General features: G+C 38.2%; 1 protein-coding gene across 1 annotated transcript; it reads right to left on the bottom strand.

The window, feature by feature from the left end:
• Positions 1-441: 441 nt before the first annotated feature.
• On the bottom strand, positions 442-27,033 carry CA3H2orf73 (chromosome A3 C2orf73 homolog). Its single transcript, XM_045446056.1, is given in 5 exon segments — positions 442-823; positions 1,611-1,726; positions 15,018-15,171; positions 21,753-21,966; positions 26,032-27,033. Coding segments are annotated over 5 exon segments (879 nt in total). The 5' UTR covers positions 26,058-27,033; the 3' UTR covers positions 442-454.

Raw genomic sequence — 27,033 nt, 5'->3', positions numbered from 1 at the left:
TCATGCTCACTAACCCTTGAGAAGTTGCTATTATCCTGATTTTACAGACAAGGAAACTGAAGTCTAGAGAGGTTAAGTAATTCACCCAAGGTCACACAAGTCATACATGGTGGAACCAAAATCCAACCCTGCTTTGATCCCAGAGAATGACTATCTCATAGGGCCTCTCCTCTAAAAGTATTATATTTGTCAGTTATGTTCATTTTTATGCAAAACAAAATTGTTTTGTTTATAAATAATATAACACAAAAATATGTCTCATAGCCCACCACTCATTAGAGACCACTCTTAAATTTCTGGTGTATTTTAATTGTCTTTTTTTTCATTTTCCCATTTATGTAAATTGAATTTCTTTAGTTTATTGATAACAGAACAAGCAACTGTGAGGGCTTGTATGGTGATTCTGAAATTTGTCTACATTCCAAGGATTAGATTTTCATCTGAAGAAGGTAATTTATCCTGATTTATTCTGGCTTTTTATTGGTGGATTTAAAGGATCATGCCTGGGGAGAAGAGCATTTACTGCAGTTATTTGGAAGGTGTCTGCAGCCTTCTCTCTTCTCTCAGGACTTCTGGGGCATGCCTTGGCTGCCCCTCTGACGTCTGTTTCTGATAAGTGAGTTTCAGTCTCTAACAGCTCTGGGGAATTTTGTCAGCAGAGACCTGGTGAGATCATTTTGCTTTCCGCTGAGTTTCCTTTCTCTGTTTTTTTGGACTGTTCTGATGAGCATGACCCCGCAGCGTTCCGTAATACCTCTGTTCCCGTAGGAACTATTGGCCTACTCCCTGGTTTTATCTCTGTCTGCACAAAAGCTCCATGTCGCTGGAAAGGAAAACAAAGTTGACATTAACCAGGGCACGCAAGTTGCTGGAAGATGCAGCTGGGAACTCAGTTCATGTGTTAGCTCAAGTCCTGGCAAGGCAGGTACTTCTTTCTCTGCCTCTTCATTGGCTGTCACTTGACTCCAAACCCAAGACAGCGGCATAATCATTATTAGTGAAACTTTTAAATCACTTATAACATAGGGTATGACAGAAAATAAACGAGAAAGGAAACGCAGAAAGTCAAAGAAGCAGAATCTCATTTCTCATTCTCAACAGTTCTATCAGTTGGATTGTTTAAGACTAATCATATCAAATTCATTTCTTGCTCTATAGGGCGACTTGTGGTTCATAGACCTAAGGGTTTGTGACTGTATCCCAAACGCCTGTTAGTTTTCAACAAAATACTTAAGGTGAAATATGAAAACAAACATTTGCAGTTGGAAAAAAATCCAGCAACTATTACATTGCCGTTTGGCTTTGTAAATCTTACATGCATTCCCCTGCCACACCCACATGAGCATATCCAAAAGCTTATCAAACTGCTTTGATATTACCTCAAGTGAATGATTACAATAATTTAAACCAAACTCCAAAGACTGTGATCCAAAATTCTGACATCATTCCTTAGTTTTAACCATGGCATGTTGTTGAGATCTTATCCTATCAGCCATGCTAGTTTGTTTAACTAGACTTTTAGAAAGATGGTTATGACTTGAGAAGGCTTAACGTTCTGCCATAAATCTGTCCCATCCTAAAATATTAAATAATTGATTCTGAATACTCACCTTTCCCCGGATGGGCTCATTGGGACTTTTCCTAGCATCGTATTGATGTAAATAAGAGATGTGTTCTATAAAATTCTTTTGAAGTTCTGCTGATGCTTCAGGAGAGGCAAGTGGAACTGAGCGAAAAAAAAGATTGTGTGAAGTCAGGACAAAAATTAGATTTGTATGTGGAAATATAATCAATATTCATAATCATGCTTTATCAACAATTGTAATAAGAGTAAATTCTTTTAGGTATGGATAAGTATAATGGATGCATCATCCTTTCTCCATGAAAAGAACCAAATCAAAACAATCAACTTAGCCCCATATGTGAATTATTAAATTCTAAAACTAATATTAAATATTACTAAAATTCTAAAACTAATATTAATGCAGTAATGGCTTTGAAAGTCTGTTAGAGGGGCCCTTGGGTGACTCAGTCAGTTAAGCATCTGACTTCAGCTCAGGTCATGATCTCATGGTTTGTGAGTTCAAGCCCCACATTTGGATCTGCGCTGAAGTTCAGAACCTGACTGGAATTCTCTCTCTCCCTTGCTCTCTGCCCCTCCCCCGCCAAAGTAAATAAATAAAACTTTAAAAAAAAAGTCTTTTAGATATGCTTCTTGCCCAGATACTAACCAAAATTTTAGGAAAAGTGTAAGTACAAATCATTTGTCAACTTATATTTTTACTACTGGAAAGGCTATGAGAAATTTATGCAGGAGTTGTTCCCAACTTAGCACTAACAGAATGAACTGGAAAACCCCAGGGCTGCTGTAGTGGTAGCTGAACACGTGATTCTTTTCATTTCCCATTGACAGACATTCTGAAAACTTGTAAGAGTGTTAAACCTTTTAAAAATCACTTTTAAATAATCTTTCTAGCTGGGTGAATGGTATATAGGGGGTTCATTATATTGGTCTCTCTCTATTTTACATAACTCTTAAAATTCATTTTATTTTTACTTTTAGCACACAAGGTTATACAAGGGTCACAGCAACTCTCAGTTTAGTGAGGTAAAATTATGTCAAGGAAAAATTAAAAATTTCTCCCTTTTATAAAAAATTGATACATAAGAGTCTATGTACACCTACCATATCTCTGGAATAACATTCAAGAAACTGATAAAGTGATAGCTACAGGGGGAGGGAATTAGGTGACTTGGGGACAGATAGGGATTCACTTTCACTGTATATACTTTTGTGCTATTTGAATTTTGTATCATATGCATGTGTGTTAACTGTTAAAAAAATGAAATTTAATTTTTTAAAAATCCTGTCTTTAAAATTAGGGAGAATATATAAGAAGGAGAAATATGTTAGTAAATTCATACTTATTAAGCTTTCATGAATTCAATTCAGAATTCAGACATTGATATAAACTAACTTTACTAGCAGGAATGAGGAGTCTTTAAGTATTTACATATTACATTATATGAAATGGCAATCTTTCCTCATTACCAGGGAAAAACTGCTAACTGATAATATTTTCTTGATTTCTTTTTTTTTTTTAAGTTTATTTTTGAGAGAGAGAGAGAGAGAGAGTGAGCATGAATGGGGAGGAGCAGAGAGTGAGGGAGAGAAAGAATCCCAAGCAGGCTCCCCACTGTCAGCATGGAGCCCAACGCAGGGCTTAATCCCATGAACCATGAAATCACATCTTGAGCTGAAATCAAAAGTCAGATGCTCAACCCACTGAGCCAGCCAGGTGCCCCAATTTTCTTTATTTTTAATTGCGGTAAGTTACTCGAAATGCATTTCTTCTTAATCATTACCTTTTTTTTTAGGATTTGTTAGTGCACTAAGGAACAGCAGGTGCCAAAGAGTTATTAAAAATGTGTGGGCAACTATGACATTGAGAAAATTCTAACCATAACTTATACATATTTTTTTCTACCAGTTGGGAAAAGACTACCAGGTTTTGGGTGAATGCCATGGTCCAGCTCACAGAACATTAGTGTTTTTAGAAACATAGTTTGATAACTTCTTGAAAAAAATGAAACAGCTCTAAATTCAGTGATTCATCGGGTGGGGTTAATGGAGTGTCCAAAGCATGGGCTTTGGGATATGATAGACATGTTCTTAAATTCTAGCCCTACCACATTTCCTAGTGGTGTACAAATCACTTCCTTCACTGAAATTCAATTCCCTCCTCTCTAAAATGCAGATAATTATATGATTCCAGAACTGAAAGATGCTGGATCAAATTAGAGAGGGTCTTGTATCTTGATGAAAGAGGAAACCATGAAAGGGAGAAGAAGCAGGACTGATGAACTATCAACTCTGAGAAACCCAAAGGCTTTAGTGGACTGGTGTGAAGGGTTGGTGGCAACTTGGGCTGGATGGTAGGAAGGTCAGGTTTGGGCAAGAGAGAATAAGTGGGGAAGATGTCTCAAAACCTGCTCTTGACTTCCCCCCACATTGCCTTGGGAAGATCATTGCTTGCCTCAGGGGCAAGAAACTGGTGGCAACTACCTAGCCATCTGTTGTCAACTTAGTAACATTCGAACAGGACAGAAATCCCTCCAGGTAAGGAGCTGACGAAAATGGGTGCATGCTGTCCTCTTAGGCATTTGTTCTGCTACCATTCCCCAGAAACCATCAGTACTGGTAGGGTTGAAAACATTAAGAGATTATCTTTTCTTGTGATGCCTCTTTATAAGAGTTTAAAGTAAGGGGGGGAGGTGTGGTGTTCTAACTAGAGAACTGGCCTAGTACAGGGACAGCAAATGGAAATGGTCAAAATTGGTTTTATGGGGTCTGACACTCTCCAGCTTCACCCTCATTTTCTTTCCTTTAAATTCACTGGGAGACACACAAAGCCAGACCCTAGTCCTTAGACTTTTCCCCCACAGGGCTGTTGACCCCTTGAGGAACATGACCTAAGATAAACTAGACTGACACTATAAAGAAAGACAACAAAATTTAAAACATATATTATGTGAGGCAGAGTAATTGGAACTAGTTCTCCAAGAATTTAAAATAAGCATAAAAAATATCCTCAAAGACACAGAAGGTATTATTAATATGAAGCAAGAAGAAGAGGTCAATAAAAAAAAAGAATCATGTAAATATCAGAAATCAAAGAAAATGTAATAACTAAATTAAAAAAGATGCGATCAATAAAGACTCATGAACTGGAAAGACAAACTCTCCCAAAGGTAGCAGCAAAGGATAAAGAAATTAAAATATAAAAGAATGGATAGTAGAATTCAGGAGACCTAAGTAAAGAAACAGAGGGAAGGAAACGGTTAAAGAAATAATGATGATAGGGGTACCTGGATGGCTCAGTCGGTGCAGCATGTGACTCTTGATCTCAGGTCATGAGTTCAAGCCCCACATTGGAGCCTATTTTTAAAACATGATAAATATGCAAGAATTAAAGAAAGACCAAAGACCTCAGGTTGAAAGGGCTCACAAATTACCAAGCAGGGTGGCAGGTCCAGGAGTAAGTTGAGGCAAGTGAGACCCATGGGATGTAAAACTGAAGGAGGCATTTGCATAGTCCTGGGACTGAGTCCCTCATCAAGTTTTGCTCCCTGGGTCTCTCGTTTGCCTCACTCTCCTCCCAATCCTGTAGGGTACATAAGGAAAAACTCACATCCAAGACCCTTTATAGAGAAATATAAGGTTATCTGGAGCAAAGAAAACTCTAAATGCTTTGAAAAAGAGAAGGTAGATTACTTACAAAGGAGGAAAAAGCAGATCTATATTAAAATTCACAGCAACAATCTTGGACACAAGATAATAATTAATATTTGTAAAATGTTAAAGGGAAAAGAATTTCAAGCCTAGAATTTTTATATCCAACCAACCAGTCATTCAACTGTGAAGCCAAAATAAAAAAATATTGGGAGGCAAGTAAGTCCTCAGACTATTTCCCCATAAAACAGATCAACCTCAAAAAATTCCAAGAGGAAGAACTCAAATAAGAATAGAAATAAATCAAGGAGAGTACATAAGATAGAAGAAAATAACAATTTTTTTTTTATTTCTTTAAAAAGACATGGACTAAATAACAAAAAAAAATAAGTATACCCATAACAACTCAGAACTAAAATTCTACTGTTTATTAACATATTAATGGAGATACTGGAGAATATTATATATATATATATATATATATATATATATATATATATATATATATATATGAAAAAAGTAGTAAAATGATTGCAAAAGTAGAGTAAAAACTGTCATTATTTGTAGGTAACATGATTACCTGAATGGATAAACCACTAGAATCAACAAAGTATGAGAGTAAGAATATGGGAAGGTAAGCAGTTAAGTGTATAAAAATCAAAACCATAATCTACTAGATAAGAAAACAAAAAATATGTTCTCTGTGGGAACAAAAACTGAACAATATCAAGGTTTTAGAAACTAACAACTAACTTGCAAGACATCCACAGAGAAAAAAAATTTAACTCTCTTAAAGACATAAAAATAGAACTGAATAGGGGTGCCTGGGTGGCTCAGTTGGTTAAGTGTCCAACTTCGGCTCAGGTCATGATCTCACAGTTCGTGAGTTCAAGCCCTGCATGGGGCTTTGTGCTGACAGCTCAGAGCCTGGAGCCTGCTTTGGAGTCTGTGTCTCCCTCTCTTTCTGCTCCTCCCCTGCTTGTGCATCCTCTCTCTCTCTCTCAAAAATAAATAAACATTAAAAAAATTTTTTTTAGAAAGTCTGAATAGACTTTCCCACTCTGTTAGATAGGATGAGATAGTAGGTTACTATAAAAGTGACCATTTTCCTAAATTACTCTATAATGTTAACACAACCCAATCAAAATTCTACCTGGATAGTTTGAAGAATGTCATAAATTCCAAAGTTTAAATGGAAAAATAAAAGTCCATAAATAGAGAGGTCAATTTTGAAAAGGAAAAGCAAAGAATGGGTATTTTCCTGATCATATATTAAGACAAGCTAAAAATTCAGAAAATTAAAATACATTAGTACTGATCCAAGTCCTAAAAATTAACCAAAGGAACATAATGGAGAGCTCAGAGGCAGACCCATAAGAGAACCGTAACATACAAGTAAGGAAGTCCAAAGCAACAAGGAAAACATGGATTGCTTAGTAGATGGCATCCAGGATACTTCTCCATGGAGAAAAATGGAATATCTCCTCTATTTAACACTGCACATAAAGACAGACTCTAGGATTAAAGACATATTTATGGAAGGTAAAATTATAAAAGCAAGGAAGAAAATGTAGAATATTTTTGTGACTTAAAGATAGGAAAACTCTTCGTAAATACCCAATGCACAATCCAGAGGTGAAAAGTTGATAAAACGTGATTACATCAAGGTTTAGGACTCCTGTTCAGTGAACAGCATGCCAGACAAAAATAATAAATAGTGGAAACATTTTTAACCCAAACACTGAAAGGTATAGGACATCAGTGGGAATGGCAGAATAAGAGCCTTTGAAAAGCTGCTCCTCCATAATAGCAATGAGAACTCTGACAAAAAGAATCAAAATAAACTTCTCAGAACTCTGGAAATTATTGGCATCTGTGTGGCTCAGTTGGTTAAGCTTCTGACTCTGGATTTCAGCTGAGGTCATGATCTCATGGTTCGTGGGTTTGAGCCCCGCAACAGACTCTGCACTGACAAGTGCAGAACCTGCTTGGGATTCAATCTCTCCACCCCTCCCCTGCATGCACTCTCTCTCTCTCAAAATAAATAAATAAACTTAAGATGAAAAAACTCTGGAAATTAACCAAAAGCTCACAACAACCCAAGGAGTATTTATTTAAGAAAAGTGACATTTTAACTTACCCAGTTTTCGTGCTTCTCTCCCCACCTCTACAGAACCCTTAAAAACAAAGAGCCTTGCAATGACAGCGAAACAATATTTAAAAATTAAAGGCTTAAGGAAAGAAATATTTTTCATTTGTAATATTAAATCTGGGATATTAATTTAAATCATAAGTAACTATAAATAATTCTTTCTATGTACAAAGTCCCCTTTTAAATATTAAAAATCTTATCCTGAAACATATTACTCTCAAAGGATTAACAATTGGATTTCCTGCAGATTTGATGTAACAATAGGATCCAGAAGACAATGGAATAATATCCTCCAAGTACAAAAGGTAAATAACCACAAACCCAAAATTGTACACCCAGCTCTACTTTCGCTCATTAGAGTGAGGGCAGTTTAAAGACATTTTCTGACAAAAGAAGAGTGAAGAGTTGGCTACTCCTATACTATCATGGGAAGAACAATTTAGAGATGTTGTAGTGGTCTGTTATATAGATAGCCATAGTTTATTGGTCTCCCATTACTCATATCCTGGTACAGTCCCCTTCTTGTGGATGTGGGCTGGACTTGTGATTAGGTTTAACCAACAGGACGTGGCAAAAGTAACACTCTGCCAGTTCTAGGCATAAACCTTAAGAAAGCCTTTCAGCTTCTGTTTCTGCATTTTTTAAAACCTTGAGCTGCTATGTAAGAAGTTCAGCTACCCTACTGGAGAACCCACATGGAGAGACCACATGTAGAAAGAGAGGCCTGGTCATTACAGCCTCCTAACTGAATCTAGTCCTTAGATGACCTGCCAACTTAATGCAGCCACAGCAGTGCCCACCACCAAGATGAGCCAAAGAATTGCCCAGCTGAGCCTAGCCCAGATTACAGAATCATGAGTAAATAAAATGATGGTTGTCTGAGACAACTAAATTTGGGGGTGACTTGTTATGCAATTAAGCAACAGAAATACTTCAGAAGGAAGTCAATTAAGTCAATTATAATGACTTATCTTTTAAGTAGTGATCTAGAACCTCTCAGAATCTTAAAAATAACAACTTAAAAAAAAACACTTCTTTATGGGGACTAATAAATAAAGGGAGAGGAAAGGAATCTGAGCTATCAGAGAAATTCCTTACCCAGACGTTATATCTATTAAAATTAGACATAACTACCATGCATTTATGCATATATATGAGACTTTTAAACAAACCAACAATAGTAAAGAACATCTAAGTAGGAAAACATCAAAGAAGATATTCAAATTCTTAGTGGTTATTCTACTTCAGAATTCAAATTGAACCCAAAGTAATTACTTAAAAGAAGCCTTGTTATATGAGGATTACAAAACATAAGGCAAAGTCCATGAAGAATGTTTGAAATCCCCTCTCTGTTTCTTGGAAACTTGATCTAATTAAAATAGAAAATTTCTAAACAAGGATACACAAAACAAGTTGGTGTCTAGCCGTCTATATTTTATCAACAAAGCCAGGATTTATTCAAACACACAACTTAATCCTTGTATTGGTGGGAATGTAGCAGCTTTTACTTTGAGAAATCTTAACTTTTTGTGTCTGCTTAAAAAACATTCATCAGTAATATTTTTCTATCAGAAACTCCATTCTTCTAAATGGTATTTATTTTGATCTTATATAAAAATATTAATGTAAAAAATAACACTATAGATGTTCAAAATACAGTGAAAAAAAACTTGAATATATCTATGGCAAGAAATCATTAAGCTACACCTTGGGACAAATAAAGCAACACAAAATAAATCCTACTTTAGAAAATTATTTTTAATAATAATCTGAATTTCAATTAAGAAAAACATTAAAATAGCAAGCGGTTGATAAACAGCCAAAGTTTCATTTAAGTGTAAATGACTTCCTTCACAAATTATATCAGCCTTTCCAATTTATAAAGTTTTATTACAAAAACCCAAAGTGAACACTTATTCTTACAGGGACTCAGATATGATGGAGCATAGCCATTTGTTGAAATGACCATGGATGGCGGCCAGGAAATTGTGTGGTAGTACAAGAATAAAGGGCACTTTCATTATCAGCACAAGATGACATTGCTGAAATGCCAAAGACCAAGCGTAATTAAGTGGGCTGATGGAACAGAATGACCAGGAGATGACTTTTAATTGGTATTATGCATGTTTACATACACATTTTCTATGTCTGTATGCATATATATATATATACATATATATGCATATATATACGTGCATATATATACATATATATATGTAAATCTGGATTGTACAAACTGGTATATATACACATTTTAAAATGCTAAACTAAAATATTTTCTTTTAAGAACCCTTTTCACTAGTACCCAAACACCATCTAAAATATGAATAAATTGCAGGCCTATATTATAGTGTGTATGTTAGTTTAAATTACAGTATGTCTTTAGTTTAATCTGTTGAATAGTATGTAATTATCATTAATCAATCAACATTTGTTGTGTCTGGGTATCGTACTATGATCTGGGAAACAGTAAAGAATTTGGCAATGAGAAATACCAATAAAAGAACTGAGAAACAGAAGAATGAGGAGTAGGAGGGGGGTGGTGAAGGGAGAGGGAGGGTGGGGAAAGGGAAAAGAGAGACTTCCACACCTGTTTTCAAAGCTAAATTCCAACTAAACACATAACTTAGTACAATGCAAAATTAATAATAGAAATAGCTTCCTTTGTTGTCTAGTATGTACCAACATAGCACATAGTACGTTGTGGTAGGCGCTTCACATATTTTTATTTCTCATAACAATCCTGCAAAGTAGGGATTATTATTCCCACTTCATGAACTGAGTAAATAAAATGATGAAATTTAAGTAATGAGTCTACAATTAAACCACTGTAAGTGCTAAATCAGTATTAAATTCTGAGAGTGAGTGTTGGATGATGATAAAGTGACCATGATTTCCAGTTAAACATGGCAAATTCAAAATATGCATTTCCCCCTATTTCCTCCCCAAACACCAGTACAATGATAGTAGAGACATTTAAAGAGCTTCAATCCTTCGAAAAAAAGAGAACCAAAGAAGAACAAAGAGCTTAACAAATTTGGAAGCCGGAAAGCAGATGGTTAAGTGGCAATTAACTTGAGTAGACCACAAAAAGCTGGAAACTAAGTGCTTACGGGGATGGGGTGCGGTCCCAGTAAGGCTCAGAAAATGCAGGTATCAGATATCTCAAGGACAGGGATCACGGCATGTGGTACAAGGTGAAGTTGCAAAGAGAGGACTATCTGAGAAATTCCCAGATTTTTTGTTCCCCTCTCCAGGGAGAGATTTGGAGGATTCCACTCTGGGAAAATAGATTGGCTTGGCAGAACAGAACCACAGGTACTGACGTTGGGGGCATCTCTTATGAAATGGCTGGGCCTTGCCTGGTCATTCTAGAACAAAGCCTAGCTCTCTGGTGACATCTTCTACCATGTCCCATACTGAACCAGAGTAGAAGCAACCACTCCTTATGAGAAAGAACTGGACTTGACTGGTTACTTAACCAAAAAAGTTAAAACAAAGACTCCTAGAAAATTATAAATACCAAACTTAGATACTAGTTATTCTCACCAGTTCATTCACCACATTTTTGTTGGAATGCCAATGCATTTCCTTTGCAGAAGTATCCATTGACTGGAATTGAACTTTGTGTTTCTGTCACAAACCACATCGCTAATATATCCTTTCTAGTTTGTTTCTTTAAAACAGATTGGATGGGGCGCCTGGGTGGCGCAGTCGGTTAAGCGTCCGACTTCAGCCAGGTCACGATCTCGCGGTCCGGGAGTTCGAGCCCCGCGTCGGGCTCTGGGCTGATGGCTCAGAGCCTGGAGCCTGTTTCCGATTCTGTGTCTCCCTCTCTCTCTGCCCCTCCCCCGTTTATGCTCTGTCTCTCTCTGTCCCAAAAAAAAATAAATAAACGTTGAAAAAAAAAAAAAAAGAAAGCATAAAACAGATTGGAAAGTTAAAGACACATTTGAAATGAAATGTGTACAGAATCCTTTAAGATTTTAAAAAATTCACTCCAGCTCCTCTTATTTATAGTGATTTTGTCTACATCTAATTAGCACTTGCAAAAGTTAGTGACCTTTTGGCAAGCCTTTCCAAAGTATTCAACTTTGAGTGTTTTATACAAAGTCTTCTAGTACTCAGATTTTGATATATAAGAATATTAAGTTATGGAAATACAATAACAAGTACACAGGCATAAATTGGTTTAGAAACAACCTTGACTTTTAGAGAACATTTTCTGCCTCCTTGGCCTGAGTTACATGCCCCTTCTCAAAATCCCCCATCATGATGTCATGAGCAATAGGAGACAGACTGATTCCATAGATTAGACTGACAGGTAGGCCATGGTGAGGAATTTGAAATTGATTCTACAAACCATGAGAAGTAACTGGAGGATCTCAGGGAGGAAAGTGATATCATGAGTGTTTTTAAAAGATCCTTCTAACAATGGTGTGGAAAACATTTTGGAGAAAGAGAGGAAGCGGGGAAACAGAAGCTGTATGACATTGGTAAGAAGAGTTGGAGTATATTTTGGAGATAGAGGTGTCCAGATTTGCTGATGGATTGGATAGAGAGAGTAGAGAGTTTGGGGATGACTCCTAGGTTATCAAAACTTGAGGGGGAATAGAAGTGGCATTTATTGAAAAGATAGGTTTGGGGCGCCTGAGTGGCGCAGTCGGTTAAGCGTCCGACTTCAGCCAGGTCACGATCTCGTGGTCCGTGAGTTCGAGCCCCGCGTCAGGCTCTGGGCTGATGGCCCAGAGCCTGGAGCCTGTTTCCGATTCTGTGTCTCCCTCTCTCTCTGCCCCTCCCCCGTTCATGCTCTGTCTCTCTCTGTCCCAAAAATAAATAAACGTTGAAAAAAAAAAAAAAGAAAAGAAAAGATAGGTTTGAAGGGAGAAAATGAACGATTCTATTCTAGCCATCGTAAGTTTGAAAGGAGATGAGCTGTCCAAGAAAGGATGTTAGGTGGGTGGCTAGATAGGAGTTCAAAGTTCAGCAGAAAGGCCAGAGCTAGAGAGATAAGTTTGTTCTAGTTCTTTTGACTTCAACCTTATACTTCTGTTCCTTGATTCACCCGTTTAGGATAGTATCTTGAATACTCATGTTAAATAAGATATTAGCACCTTTCTCTTATACTTCCCATCTTCTATCAACCGGATATGTGCTTTTCTTGGTAAGGCTAATAACACAATTCTGTTCTGTAACCACATTTAGTATTTCCATATTCTGTCTATGTGATGCTAAAAGCTGAAAACTATGAAATAGTGTTTATGATATAATTATGTGAATTTTATTCACTTAAGGGCCAAATATTGAGCTAGGACTACATTTCTTTCTCAGTGTGTTCAATACCTGGTGCCACTTGAAAAAGAATGGTTGTAGTATCGGTGTGAAATAAATCCTCTTTCCTGAGGAAAAAAATCTTTTCCCCTGAAAACTTTGAAGACCTAAATTCTGTTGTGCTTTTGCATCAGTGCTGCTTAATTCCATACTTATTTCTTAGATGGTGACTTATTTTTCTTTCTCTTTATGGGAACTGATAGAATCTTCTTTTTATAGTTGTTGCTTTTCAATTTCATAACGGTGTATAGTTTGTATCTTTTTCCTCTTCATACTTGGAAGCACTCTCTAGACTCTTCCAATGCCTCTCTTTTATATGGGGAAATTTTCCTAGTCTAGAGGCTGTGTAGAATACTGGTAGAATACAGAATTATAGGTAGATTGAGTTCAAATAGCAGTTATTTGCTATGTAACCTTCGACAAGTTATCTAAACCCTGTGCTTGCTTTCTTCTCTGAAAATTGAGAGTATTAATAATATTACCATACTAATATATTCCAGAGGGCTGGTATGAGAATTGAATGAGGAAATATTTAGAAAGTTCCATAAAGTGCCTGGAAAATAGGATGTGCTCAATGAATGTTATGTGTTGATAATTATCTCCACTTTCATTTTTTATTCTTTGCTTTTCTGGAGCTCCAGAAAAGTTGGACCTCCCAGACTGATACTCCATTTTACTTTTATTCTCTCATATTTTTCTTATTTTGTTGTTGTTGCTGTTGTTGTTTTATGCTCTGTGATAATTCCTTGACTTTACCCTGTAAACATTAAAAGAATAATTTTGCATAATTGTACTTTGGCTGTCCATTCTTAAACTAAGACTAGGATAGGAGATGAACTTGAATTACAAAAAAAATAACTGGTGTGGTAGTTGACATCTGGGTTAGACATTGGGCTCAACTAGTCTTAATGTTGGCATAGAGTAGAGTGTTCACGACTGGAGTGGTTATTTAAAAGACAGACTTTTGGGGTTCCTGGGTGGCTGAGTTAAGTATCCAACTTAGGCTTAGGTCATGATCTCACAGTTTGTGGATTTGAGCCCCGCGTCAGGCTCTGTGCAGATAGCACAGAGCCTCGGAGCCTGCTTCGGATTCTGTGTCTCCCTCTCTTTCTGCTCCTCTCCCACTCATGCTCTGTCTCTTCTCAAAAATAAATAAAAACATTTACATTTTTAAAAAATAAATAAATAAAAGATAGACTTTTAAGTAACCCTTGGACTGTCCCCTTCACCCTTCATTCTTGCCTTCTGCTATGCCTGTTGACTGAGCCTACAGCTACTTTGGGGTTTTGTCAGGCAGATTGGCTCTTTGCTGCATTTCCCTCTGTATTTTCTTTGCTCTCTTTAATCTATCAGCAAGTTTTCATTCCTTCCTACACCACAGAAAGTTCTTCTTTCCATTCTCTTCATCTTTATGGGTTGATTGCTTTGTTGTCATTGAATAGACTCTTGGGAGGTGGGAGATTTAGATTTTTGTGTTCAGTCTGCCATCTTGAATCACAAGTGAAAACTTCATTACCTTTCTAAAGGACAGATCATGTTACAGATTATCTAACAGTTCTCTCCATTAACTACCACCCTTGAGGTGGAAATCATGCTGAATATGACTATTTTCCAATATCCTGACCTTCAGTCTACCTGCCCTTTGTATCTTAACTACACTGGCCAGATCACAGAGGCTAAAATAGGCCTGTTGACTACTAAAAGTAATCCTTTGTTGTCTACTGTCATGTTCAGAAAATTATTTGAAGTTTAGCTTATGAACTTTTATATTGTTTTGACTTGGTCTTGCATTTCTTTAACATTTATTAAATCTACTTCAGCAGTAGAGATGACTAAGACATATGGTAGGAAACAGATACCACTTGATTAAATGTGAAAGATTTAGGTTATTATTATGATACTGTCAGGTAAATAACTTTTATATCTGACAATGTTTTAGTGGTCCATGTTAATAGTATTTCCTACAATGTGTGGTGGGATACTAGTCCTGTGAAATAATCTCTTGGAAAAAGAGTGAGGTGGTCAGTAAGTGGGGAAGACATAGCATTCTTTAGTCTTTTTCTTGGAATGAATGCATTATGCTTATGCTTACAATAAGAGTTTTAAGAGTTCTGTGGTTTAAAAAGATCTGTTCAACTTTATAAATTTAGTTTTTGCCTCCACAGCAGTCATCTCTACACGTGTTGGGTTTTTCTTTCATTTAGTTTTGTTCAGGAGGTGCCAGTACATGTAATGCATTTTAATTTGAGAGCGGAATAACCTCAGAGAGTGGGAAAGAGGTTTTATCATAGCTAACCTTACCTATTCCACAAGAAGGCTTTTGCAACTTGCTCTGTTTGACTGGCAAAACCAATGGACATGTTGGTTTTTGAAAGTCACTCCTCTGGGTGCTCTTAGTATCATAAGGTGGTTGGAAGGGGTGTTCCATTCCTTTACTGTGCGACCACCAGTCACCCTTTAAGGGAAAAAAATTGGAAACACAAAATTGGATACTGTAGAACATTTTCATATGCTGCTTGATATCTGTGAATATTTAGTAATTCAATCCAATAAGCTTTTGGATATTCTAGTACGAAATGGAATTCTGAAATCTAGGAATAAGTATATTTTTTCAAGGACTTAAATTTTTAAATGGTACTTAAAAGTGAATTATCATGTATTTTTAGCTAAAATATAGCTGCTAAATTCTTAAGGTACTTTCTATCAACAGATGGAGTGGTAAAAATCAACCAAGTAGTTATATTTCTATATGTTGTACTACCATTTTATTATATATATGTATATACATGTGTATATATGATTTAATCTAAAAATTATGTTCTATACTTTTCATTATGAAAGTACAAATAATGTATTATCATCTAAGATGGTGGTTTTCATAGTTTTTAGTCTGTGATCAACACCATGAAATATACCTCATATCATATAAGAGCACACAATGCATACACATACATAAAACTAAGTTTTACAAGACAACACTTATTCTTACTATATGCTTGACTATTTCTCTATTTTATCGTTTATCTCTTCTATTTCATTTCACAATGCTAGTTGCAACCCACATTGATTTATAATTCACTAATGCCTCAGTTTGAAAAAAACTTTGTTCAAAGGAAAAATACCTCCAATGTTACTGAATTTTTGATGGTAAAACCTGCCTTAGGTACCCGGGAAAGGGAGAATTGATCGATTCTCCATTAGTACATATTACAATCTGATCTCTTAGAAGTTGTGAAAACAGTGAGGGGAACCGTTACTCCACTTAATGCTAACTAAATATGTATTTTTTAAATCTAGTTGATCAGTTAGACCCGAGACAACCTTGAGAGAAAACAACTGTGACAACCAGGAGTTCTTGGATATTATTAGACAACGAAAGTAACTTTGGGTATAATCAGACACCTACCTTGGGCTTTGAGTAAAGAGATCAGGCTTTTAAAAAATCAACCATGATGTTATAGTCAGAGGCTTTAAAAATATGATTCAAGGGGGATGAATATGAGATTCAAATAAGTAAAATTCTGACAGTGCAATTGAAGCTACATTGATATAAAAAGTAAGAGGCATTTGAAAACATCTATCTGGCTCTATAGGGAGTAAGCTCCCAGCTTAGTTTCTAAAAAGACAGGCATGTGTAAAAGAGGTACACAGTATCAAATTTTAAAAAATAATAATTTCATGGAGTCAACTTGTCAGGAGATTGTCAAGAAGCTTAGATAGAAGAAATTCATGAAATATGCCAAAGGCAGCAAAAAATAGGGTTTTCTGTGAGAAAAAAAATCTGTTACATCAAAAAAATCACAGAAGGACTAAGAATTTGGAGAAGAGTACACAGTTCAGAGCTGAAAGTCAAAGCTACTCAACTTTAGGTTCTTCGTTAAGTGAATTACCGTCAACTGAAAAAGACAGGATGAACGGGGACCTAAGAGGGAACTGAGCCCTGACTAATTAAAGAGAGAGCTAGACCTCCCTTGGCAACTTTAAATGAGTGCCGGTTTTTAGGCCAATAACAAATTGTAACCAGGGGTAATGAATAAGATTGCAGAGATCAAAGAAATTTAGGAAGTAGGGAATTTTGGAGACTAGGAGAGATGGGCTAATACCTCATTTTTCAGAAAGAGCTGAAAGGTGAATTATCAAAATTAAGACTACTTGATGTCGATCCTGGGAATTCTAGAACAGATTACTAAACAGATGGTGTCTTCTCACTATCTGGCTGAAAATAGTCACATCTAACTGTTGTCAGAATGCCTGCTTCTTGCAGCCCTCCTCCACTGCACAATTATCATAGTGCTTATTATGCCCCGAGGTCTAAAATTTATAGGCCTTCTCTCCCTTAGCCTTGTCACGATTCTGCAAGTAGATATACCCACTTTACAGATGAGAAAACTTTTGGGAGATTAACTTCCCCAAAGTGTATCCCTAGCAGGCAGCACAGCTGTCCAAGTCAGACCCCTGCCCCCATCTCCGCATGCCTCTAACTTCTGTGCTACACTGCTTTATCAAATCTTCTGTAGAGGGGTGCCTGGGTGGCTCAGTCAGTAGAGTGTTCAACTCTTGATTTTGGCTCGGGTCATGATCCGAGGGTCGTGGGATCAAGCCCTGCATAGGGCTCTGTGATGAGAATGGAACCTGCTTAAGATTCTCCCTCTGCCCCTCCATTGCACGTGCACTCTAATGCGCTCCCTCTCTCTCGCTCTAAAAAAAAAAAAAAAAAAAAAAAAAAAAAGCTGTAGCATGCAAAGCCAGATAAGCACACACCTACGTAACTTATTTGAGAAGTGACAATGTAACAATAAAGAGATTTTAAGTAAGTATCTTGAGAAAGATCTTCTGTAAAAAGGTTTTAAGGAGCACACTGTGTATTATCTTCTTTTGTTGATCAGAAATTTATTTTACTAACACCCAGGTTACTGGATAACTGACTCTGGGAAAAACAAACTGCTAGGACATGCCTGGAAGCATTCAATCATTTCTTGAACAAGAGTATAATGCAAAAGTTCTCCTTAAAGCATGAACTTTAGAACTTTGCCAAAATGGTCTCTTTAGTTTCACAAAATATAAAGCAAAGAATGAACAATGGCTCCCAAAGTGTGACTGATGATTTGAAGACCTCAGAGTTGGTGGAGGTATTCTGATTAGTGTCATAAATTGGATGAATCTTCACTTCAGCAGAAGGAAATCCTACAGTTCAAAAAAATGCTGTTTTTCTCTTTTCTATTTCTGGAGAGCCTGCCCTTTGCCTGAAAAGTCTGGTTTGTTCCTGGAAGAGAGAGAGTGTGTATGGGCCCATGCACATGTGCATACCATTTTGGTCCAACATTTGCTCATAAGAGATTATAAGATTAAAGGGATAGGTGGAAGCTTGTTTTTTTCCCCCCTTTGCCTCACGCTGAAGTAAAAGACTAATAAAAATTTACTGCTCTGTGGACCATCACTTGAAATGGATGGTGAGGGGTTGACATGAGTTATTTATGATGAAACAAGGCAAACCAGGAAAAATCCTCTACTGTGATTGCTTTGTCTGAACTTCAGGAGTCAGTCCATCTTTTGTGGCTTGTGGAAGGGGTTTTGCCTAACAGGATAGCTGCTGTCAGTTCAAAACTTTGAATACAGAGAAAGGAGGATGTCTTCCCTTCTAGCCCAAGGCCTGCCTCCTTTGCCGCCCCAGGATCACAGTCATTGGAGCTCCATGGTAAGGAGACATCTGGAGATTCCTCAGGAGAGGGCTCCCATTAATCCCCACCCCTGGAAGGCCTGTTGGCCATTACACTGTGAGCTCCTTAGCCACATTGGAAACCAATGTGGGACAATCTTTGTTATATTACTGCTATCCCTAAGCCTTCAGAAGTGCTTTAGGAGACACTAATTACTTTTCATTCTTTGGGAAATTAAGGGAGAATCTTTGGGGAAGAAGTAGTAAAAGCAATGGGGGCACCCTGGAGAAGCCGGTTAAGAGAATGCAAGAGGTGGGGAGCAGACCTCCACGGCAGCAGTGTGGCAAAGATGGCTGCTCATAAGAGATCACAAAATCGTGCTTCATGGGTTCCTAGGGAAATGCAGACTTCTGACAACAGCTTTTAGAGAATCACACGCTTTCTTAGTAGAGTTCAATGGCTTTAACAAAATGAAGTGCTATGGGAAACACTGGGAGTTACACCGTAGCTATGCTCTTCTCCATTTTGCTGTGGAGACCAGGAGTGCTGACAATACCTCTTTTTAAGCAGGTCATGTCACCGATAAAAGTTATTCCTGAATTGTGTTTTTGGAATACCAGTTCTGTTAGCATATTAATAGGTGTTATATACAAGATTCCAAAGTTAGATAAATTTGGGAAATATTGGGAGAAGTTAAATAAGTTTATCACAGGATTTCTTAGAGCCTTTATGTACAAATGTGATTTGTAAAGTTTTAAGATCTAAAAATTCAGCTTTTCCAAAATGTATTTGACTTTGGAATTTTATTTTGTTGAGTACATAGGCAGGGCTAATGCTCTGAAACATACACTTTGAAAATAATAACTAGCATAATCTCTTAAAATACCAATACATATATTTTTAATATTTATCTTTTGAGAGACAGAGACAGAGCGTGAGCAGGGGGAAGGGAAAGACAGAGAGGGAGACACAGAATCTGAAGCAGGCTCCAGGCTGTTAGCTGTCAGCACAGAGCCCGGCGTGGGGCTCGAACTCGAGAACTGTGAGATCATGACCTGAGCCGAAGTCGGACATTTAACTGACTGAGCTACCAAGGGCCACTAAAATACCAGTATTTAAAAACACAAGACCACCAAACTATTTTCTTTGAAAGTGATTGAGCCACAGCTCCTTTTTACATTTTCTGGAAGCTCCAATTTTATGTCCCTAGGTCGAACTGTGTGATTGTTTTATTTAAATATCTTGTAAATAAGTAAAATCAACCAACCTGGTGTTAGGTTCGTAAGATATTAGCAAAATACCTAAGACAGCAGTCCATTTAAACATTAGACAACTTTATTTTCTTCATCTTTGTTTTAAAGCCAGTACTACTACGAACCAGTTAATTAAAAACAAACAAAAAACAACTAACCTTTAAGAGGAAACTTGTCATCTTAAATAAAGGAACAAAGTGTACAGATAACCTTATATTTCTCTATAAAGGGTCTTGGATGTGAGTTTTTCCTTATGTACCCTACAGGATTGGGAGGAGAGTGAGGCATTACTCAAGTATGTGGAATTGAGTACACTTAAGGTTCTTGTTCTGTTTTTTAAATAGGACCATTGCCTTCACTCCATGCCCAAATCACAGTCACTCGTAATTCTGGGATGCACCTTCATTCTTCCTTTGTACCTCCTCACTCATACCCAGGAGCAGTCTTTCCTATGAATCCTCTTCCTTCCTTTAACGCTACCTCTACCCTCTCTTACAGGCCTCTGACTCATGTAGCCTTTAGCACCAAATAACAAGAATCCTACAACTCTGCTACTCTGTTGCCCAATCTTGACAGCAGCTTCCAAGACACCTACAAACTAGAAGTAAGAGAAAAGTAGTTGGCTTAACTTTTGAGATTTTTACATTTTATATCTCTCTTCTCAAACCGACTTCTTTTCTTAGTACCTCCAAGGTAAGGATGGGTTCAGTTAACAGCTGGGTTTTAATTCAGCCCTGAATAAAAAAGCTCAGGAGAGTCTTTCATTAACTTTGTAAGAAACATGGGAACCTCACTAACCTGGATTTATGCACTAGACTTACTTCCCCAGTGTAGGCCTGGACTATCAATATCTTTAAATCCCAAATTGCTTGTTTATAAAACAAAATAGCCTTAAAACTGCCCATGTAAAGATTTATTACATGACATTAAAGCATATTTGACTACAGGAATTCCTGCCCCAAGAAGATCTCCCATTCACATACAGTGTCCTGGCATGCCATGTATTTTATGACAAGAATATTTGATGTTACAGAGGTGAAGACAGGTCATTAAAAGAAATCTCCATTTAAGTTGTAAGTTAAATCACAACTGCATATAAACTTAAATGACAAAAGGAACTTTGCAGCTATGATGTTTAGCTTTCCCAAATTAAACATTTTGGGAAAAGGACATTACCAGGATTATCTAGGTGGGCCCTATGTAATCACAAGGATCTTTGGAAGAAGGAGGCAGGAGAATCAGAGAGATTTGAAGATGCCATGCTACTGGCTTTGAAGAGGAAGGGGCCACGAGCCAAGGAATGAAGGCAGCTTCTAGAAGCTGGAAAAGGCAAGGAAGTGGATTTTCTCTTAGGTCTTCCAGAAGGAACCAGCCCTGCTTATAGCCAATGAGACTAAATTTAGACTTCTGAGCTCAAGAAATGTTGAGAATAAACTGGTGTTGCTTTAAACTAGTGTTTAAATTTGTGGTAATCTGTAACATCATTAACAGAAACTAATACAATAAATTATACCTCAACAAGCCTAACTTTAAAGAAAAAAGATAATGGAATATATTTAGTATAACAGTGAATAAAAGTGTGGTTCGACTAAACCAACAGTCCAGGGTCAGAAACACAACTGTAACATTGTAATGTATCTCAGATATCTTCATTTACTTCTTTGTGGTATGTTATCCAATAGTACCTCTTAGAAACTATCACACAGATTAAAGTATATAACTTATATAACTTATATAAACACTTAGCTCATCCCTAGCACTTCATACACTTTAAATAAATGGTAGCTATTATTTTATACAGAGTATCATGGGAAATTTTTATCTTAGAATATGTGACACAAATACAATATTATCGATTTCTTCAGTATCTGCCAAGCACTACTAAGTAGCTATAATCTGACCCAATCTAGAAAAACAATTATTTGGATTCCTTCCTTATTTATATATTGTTTGTATGTGACAGTTATCTGTAAGAATAGTCCCAGGTTACTGCTTTTAACTACTGGATTATAAGAAGTATTAGTCTGAGCTATGTCACATCCTTTACGTAGTCTGTGACTAAATTATCCTGCAAAACAGCTTCTGAATCTAAATCTGTATTTGTATATAAGGAACATCCATCCAACCTGTTTTTCTGGCCCTTTTTGGGGATCTATGTAAGGAACTGGTTCATTCAATGTTCTTGCATTTGTATGAATGAATTTTGCATAATATACACGTCCTCTCCCGACACATGGTTTTGAACGTTGTACACTTTTCCCGGGTTTTTCGTCATATTTGATTTCTTCTTTTTTTTCAGTTACATACTCTATACCAGCATCTTCTATTTTTTTATGCTGTCTGAAAAACAGAATTAAATAGCAAATAATTTATCCCAGTGAGCATTTCCATACTGTGTCGTAACTGTATAAAATAAAATTTAAATATATTTCGAGTATCAGTCAAGACAATTTAGGTTTTATTAATAGTTATAAGGGAGTATTAAAATATGGACGGGTATCTTTTCATTTCAGTTCGTGTAAGAGATAAAGGGATTTGTGTTATTAATGATTATTCATAACAATATACCAGTGCAACATACAGACTTGGATTTGCTTGGAGTAAAGAATGAATAGTGATTTGATAACGTTACAGATCATGTTTGCAGTTTCATTCATGTAGCTAAGTTACATGCTAATCTTAATTCATCTTCTTTAAAAGTTACTTAGTAAAAATCAGTTACCCAGACAAGGACAGCTATTTAACTTTAAAAGTTCACTTGGCAAACCTATAAAAGCTACAAATGACCACTATAATTTATCTTTTCAGGAAAAGAACACTGTATAGAGATCAGATCAGTCAATTCAATCTCATCTCTTTTTGCTTTTAATAACTACACTGGTACCAAAAAAATGAACGTTATTGAATTTTTAAATGTTAAAAAATGTTTAGAAAGAATTTATAGAATTTTTCTCCTTTGAAATAAAGAGTGATAGACATTATAAAAGGCAGTAATTTAAAATCTCACATACTGGGAAAATAAATGGTAAGGATGAAATAGATGAATGTGAATACTTTTTTACATAAAAGCATTTAAAATCAAAGTCCTGACCCATGGAAGATGAATAAATAGAATTCCAAACTTATAGACAAAGTCAGTAATTCTGCTTAGTCTTGGCCCTTAAAATATAATCTCTACCTTAACTTCAAACCAAGGCTGGGTCCATCTTTTCAATTAAAATCCCCAGATGAAGAGGCACTTGGGTGGCTCAGTTGGTTAAACCTCGGACTCTTGATTTCAGCTCAGGTTATGACCTCACAGTTGGTGGGACTGAGCCCTGTGTGGGGCTGCATGCTGACAGTGCAGAGCCTGCTTGGGATTCTCTCTCTCTGTCTCTCTCTCTCTCAAAAATAAATAAACTAAAAAACAAAAACAAAAACAAAACACCAAATAGCTTTGCATTGCATTTACAGTGAATATTACTTCCTTATCATAGCTCTGAGGCCATGTGACCCAGCTCCAACTAATCTCTTCAAAGGCACTCAGACCTCTCTCCCCTCCCTTCTCCAGACAGCCCGCCTACTTTCAGTTCTTGGAAGCACAAGTTTTCCCCCCTCAGGGCATTTGCACACACTCTCCCCTCTGCCTGGGCAGCTCTTTCCCAGCTCCCTGCAGGACTGGTCCATTATCAATCAGGTCTCAGTTTATGAGCCATCTCCTCAGAAGATTTTCCTAGATTTCCTGCTTCCTGCCCTATGTAGTCTCTATTTTAGTACTTTCTTTCATAACACAATTTATAATTTATGTACCTAGATTTTTGTTTGTGGTAAGCACTGTAAATATCCTTTACTAGTCAGTAAGCTCCATGAAGGTGAAAAGACTGTTTCATTCATCATTACATAGCCACCTGGGGAAGCATCCTGTTCATCACAGGTAAATGGACTGCCATGATAATATTTGCATATTTTTGGTGCATCTGTATTTTGTTTTATTTTTGATGTTTATTTATTTATCTTGAGAGAGAGAGAGAAGGAGATAGAATTCCAAGCAGGCTCAGAGCCTGACTCGGCTTGATTCTAGGAACCAAGTGATCACGACCTGAGCCAAAACCAAGAGTCCGATGCTTAACCAAATGAGCCACCCAGGTGCCCCAACTGGAATTGTTTTTCAGTCTGGCTGAGTGTAGCTGTATACTCCCAACCCCCACCCCAATACACATACAAACAATATTCAGCACCCTTGGATTCTAGTTCCCTGAATCCCAACAAAAATTGCCCTCTTTAAAGGGTCTGGAAAAACTGATTACTGGTAAAGTGTAAATAATTTATAAGGCTTTTTCTATTACCTTTCCAGAGACAGAAGTGTTTGTTCAAAGGTCATGATTGATTTATTATAGACTTCTGATGTCAGTTTTTTCTATCTGCTTCTCATGGTTGTAACTCAGCAGTACACTTGTATTGCCATCAGGTCCTTGAACAAGGACTGTGGCTACACGCTTACATATGTATGCATTCGTTCAATTAAAGTATTTGTGATGTGAGTAGCTATAGGTTAACACATAAACATGAACTGTATGATTTTGTAGTAATTTCTTACCAGAAGGAAACACAAAAACACTAATGGGCAGTGAAGAAAGTCAAACCTGGGTTGGAATCCCAACTCTGCCATTTACTATCTGAGCTTTGGTTTCCTCATTTGCATGGTAAGGGCAAAAATACCTATTATGAGAGATGTGACAATAACGTTGAGTAAGTCATTCTTTCAACAGGTATTTATTGACTTATGTGCTGTTCACAGCACTGAGGATAAAGGAATAACAAAACAAAACTTCCTGCCCTCACAGAGGTTACATTCTAGTGAGGGAAGGCAGATGAGAAAGCAAATAAGTAAAACATACAGTCTTTTACATGGGATTAAGTGCTAAGGACACCAATAAAGCAGGGAATGGGGAAAAGGAGTGTATGTATGTGGGAGAGAGCCTGCATTTTTAGACAGGGTGGAGGCTGCATTATGAAGGTGGCAACTGAAAAAAGGAAAGAGGGGAACAAGCTAAGAGGATATTTGAGGAAGAGCATTCTAGCAGAGTGAACTGTAATTGCCAAAATACTGCAGCAGAAGCACCTGTCCTTCTCGAAGGTGGTGCTTCTCGAAGTGTGGTCTCAGGAGTAGCTGCGTTGACATAAATTGTTACCTTGTTAGAAGTACAAATTCACTGGCCCCATCCCAACCTGAGGCAGGTTTCCTGGGAAACTGTTTTAACCAGCTCTCCAGGAGATTCTTATATAGGTTAAAGTTTGGGAACCATTGTTTAGTGACGAACATAGAGCAAATACTCCTGGCTCCAGGTCATATTAAGCTGTAACACCTTGGTCAATAGTTTTCAGAATCTAGGGTACATCAGAATCACCTGGAGGTCTTGTTAAAATACAGATTGTTGTGCTCAACCCCAAATTTCAGATTCAGTAAGTCTGTGGTGGGGAGCCTGCAAGGATATACTTTTAAAAAAAATTTTTTTTTAATGTTTTTATTTATTTTTGAGACAGACAGAGCATGAGCAGGAGAGGGGCAGAGAGAGAAGGAGACACAGAATCCGAAGCAAGCTCCAGGCTCTGAGCTATCAGCACACAGCCCAATGTGGGGCTCGAATTCACGGACGGTGAGATCATGACCTGAGCCGAAGTCAGACGCTTAACGACTGAGCCACCCAGGTGCCCCTAGGATATGCATTTCTAATCGCTTCTCAGTTGATGCTGATGTGGCTGGAGGACCGCACTTGAGAATTACTGCAGATGATAGCATGGAGGCCTATGTGCTGGAGCAGACTGGAGTCAGAGGATAAGCAGCAGAGAAGACCAAATAAAGGAAGAGGGGCAGTTGTGCAGGTCCCATAGGCTACAGCAGAGGCCTTAGCTTTCACTCTACAATGGCCAATGGAGAAGAGTGATCTAACTTGCGTTGTAAAAAAGACCAGACTACTGTGTTGAGGACGCTGCAGAGGCAAGGAGAGCAGCAGAGACATTACAACATCCCGGTAAGAGATGCTAGCAGTAGTTGGGCCAGGGTGGGGGTGATAGTGGAGGTGGTGGATTCTGGATATATCTTAAAGATAAAGCCTACAGGATTTGCTAATAATTTAGTTGTGGGGTATGAGAAGGAGTGGATGATTCGACAGGACTTGAAGAATTTTAGGCTAGGTAATGCATGTAAGGTGCCTGACACACAGTGGGTGCCCAGTAAACAGTGTGTTTTAAAAAGTATCACTGTCAGCGCTCAACTACTAGAAAGGAGAGGTAGGATGGAAGAGGAAAAGCTTTGATGGCCTGAGAACCACCCCCCCCCACCCCCTTCGGGTCTGACTTCACCGTCCCCTAAGGAGGGAAATATTTTTTGTAAGGGGAAATAGAAAACCAAACCCCAGCACTTACTGCCGCTTATCCTCCTTTCCCTCCATGGGCTCCCACGGCCTGACACGAGGCAGCGAGGAGCCTCACGCGAAGATCAGGCACTAAGCCCTGCTAGGAAAGAGGTGCGTGGAGAGCCGCGACTGTGACTCCCGCGTTGCTAAGCGACGGCGGCCTCCAGGCTCTAGGCCTCCGAAAGCGGCGTGGGGGCGGAGCCGAAGCGCGCAGGCGCAGTAACCCGGCTCGGCTCCGCAAAGTAGCGGGTGCGACTGCTTGGCTCGGTGGGGGCTGCTGGCCGGATCTCTGGGCGGCCTTTCCGGACACGCCCCAGGCTGGACGTTTTGTATTTGAACTTGGTCTTTGCTATCGGACCGAGCAGGGTATTTAGTAAGGCCCACCCTGTCCTTGGGGATCGGGAAGGGCGGTTCCCAGAGCCTCCCCGTGGCCCTTGGCTCTGGTGCCGGAGACTGCACCGCCTGCGTCCCCGCCGAGCCCCGCAGGAGGCCTCCCCGGCGTTGCCCACGTCTGCCGGAGCTGGCTCCAAAAGTGCATGCAGGCAGGGGAGAAACTTGTTTACGTGAACCGTTAAATACTGTGCAAGCCATGATTCGCTGTTGTGGGCTGACTAGTCTTTGCTTGAGAAAGCTTGGCTGTCGCTCTTCTCCGTGATTTCTGGCAAATCTTCCTTCACCGACCCGGCAGCAAGCATTAAAATAGAGCAAGGGAACACTCATCTCCTGCAAATGAGGCTCCCCGCGGTGTGTGCATCTGCTCCAGCCTGAGTGGGGTTCAGAATCAGGCGGAGGGGGCTGTAGGCTATGGCAGCAGGTTGGATTAGGGATGAGTAGCACTTATCCAAAAAGAGCAAGTTCCTGGGAAGAGCAGTTGATGACTTGGGTCCACCTTCTGGCCCCGGATTTTCTTACCTCATTTCACCATTGCTTCCCAGTTTCCACTACCAGAGCCAAAAGTCTTTGGCATCAGTCATGGTAACTCTTGCATTTGCCTGGATAATGGGAAAAGAAG

The sequence above is a fragment of the Leopardus geoffroyi genome, chromosome A3 (assembly GCF_018350155.1).
Source record: "Leopardus geoffroyi isolate Oge1 chromosome A3, O.geoffroyi_Oge1_pat1.0, whole genome shotgun sequence".
NCBI lineage: Eukaryota > Metazoa > Chordata > Mammalia > Carnivora > Felidae > Leopardus > Leopardus geoffroyi.
The sequence above is the reverse complement of the archived record's forward strand: the minus strand, read 5'-3'. Positions and strand labels throughout refer to the sequence as shown.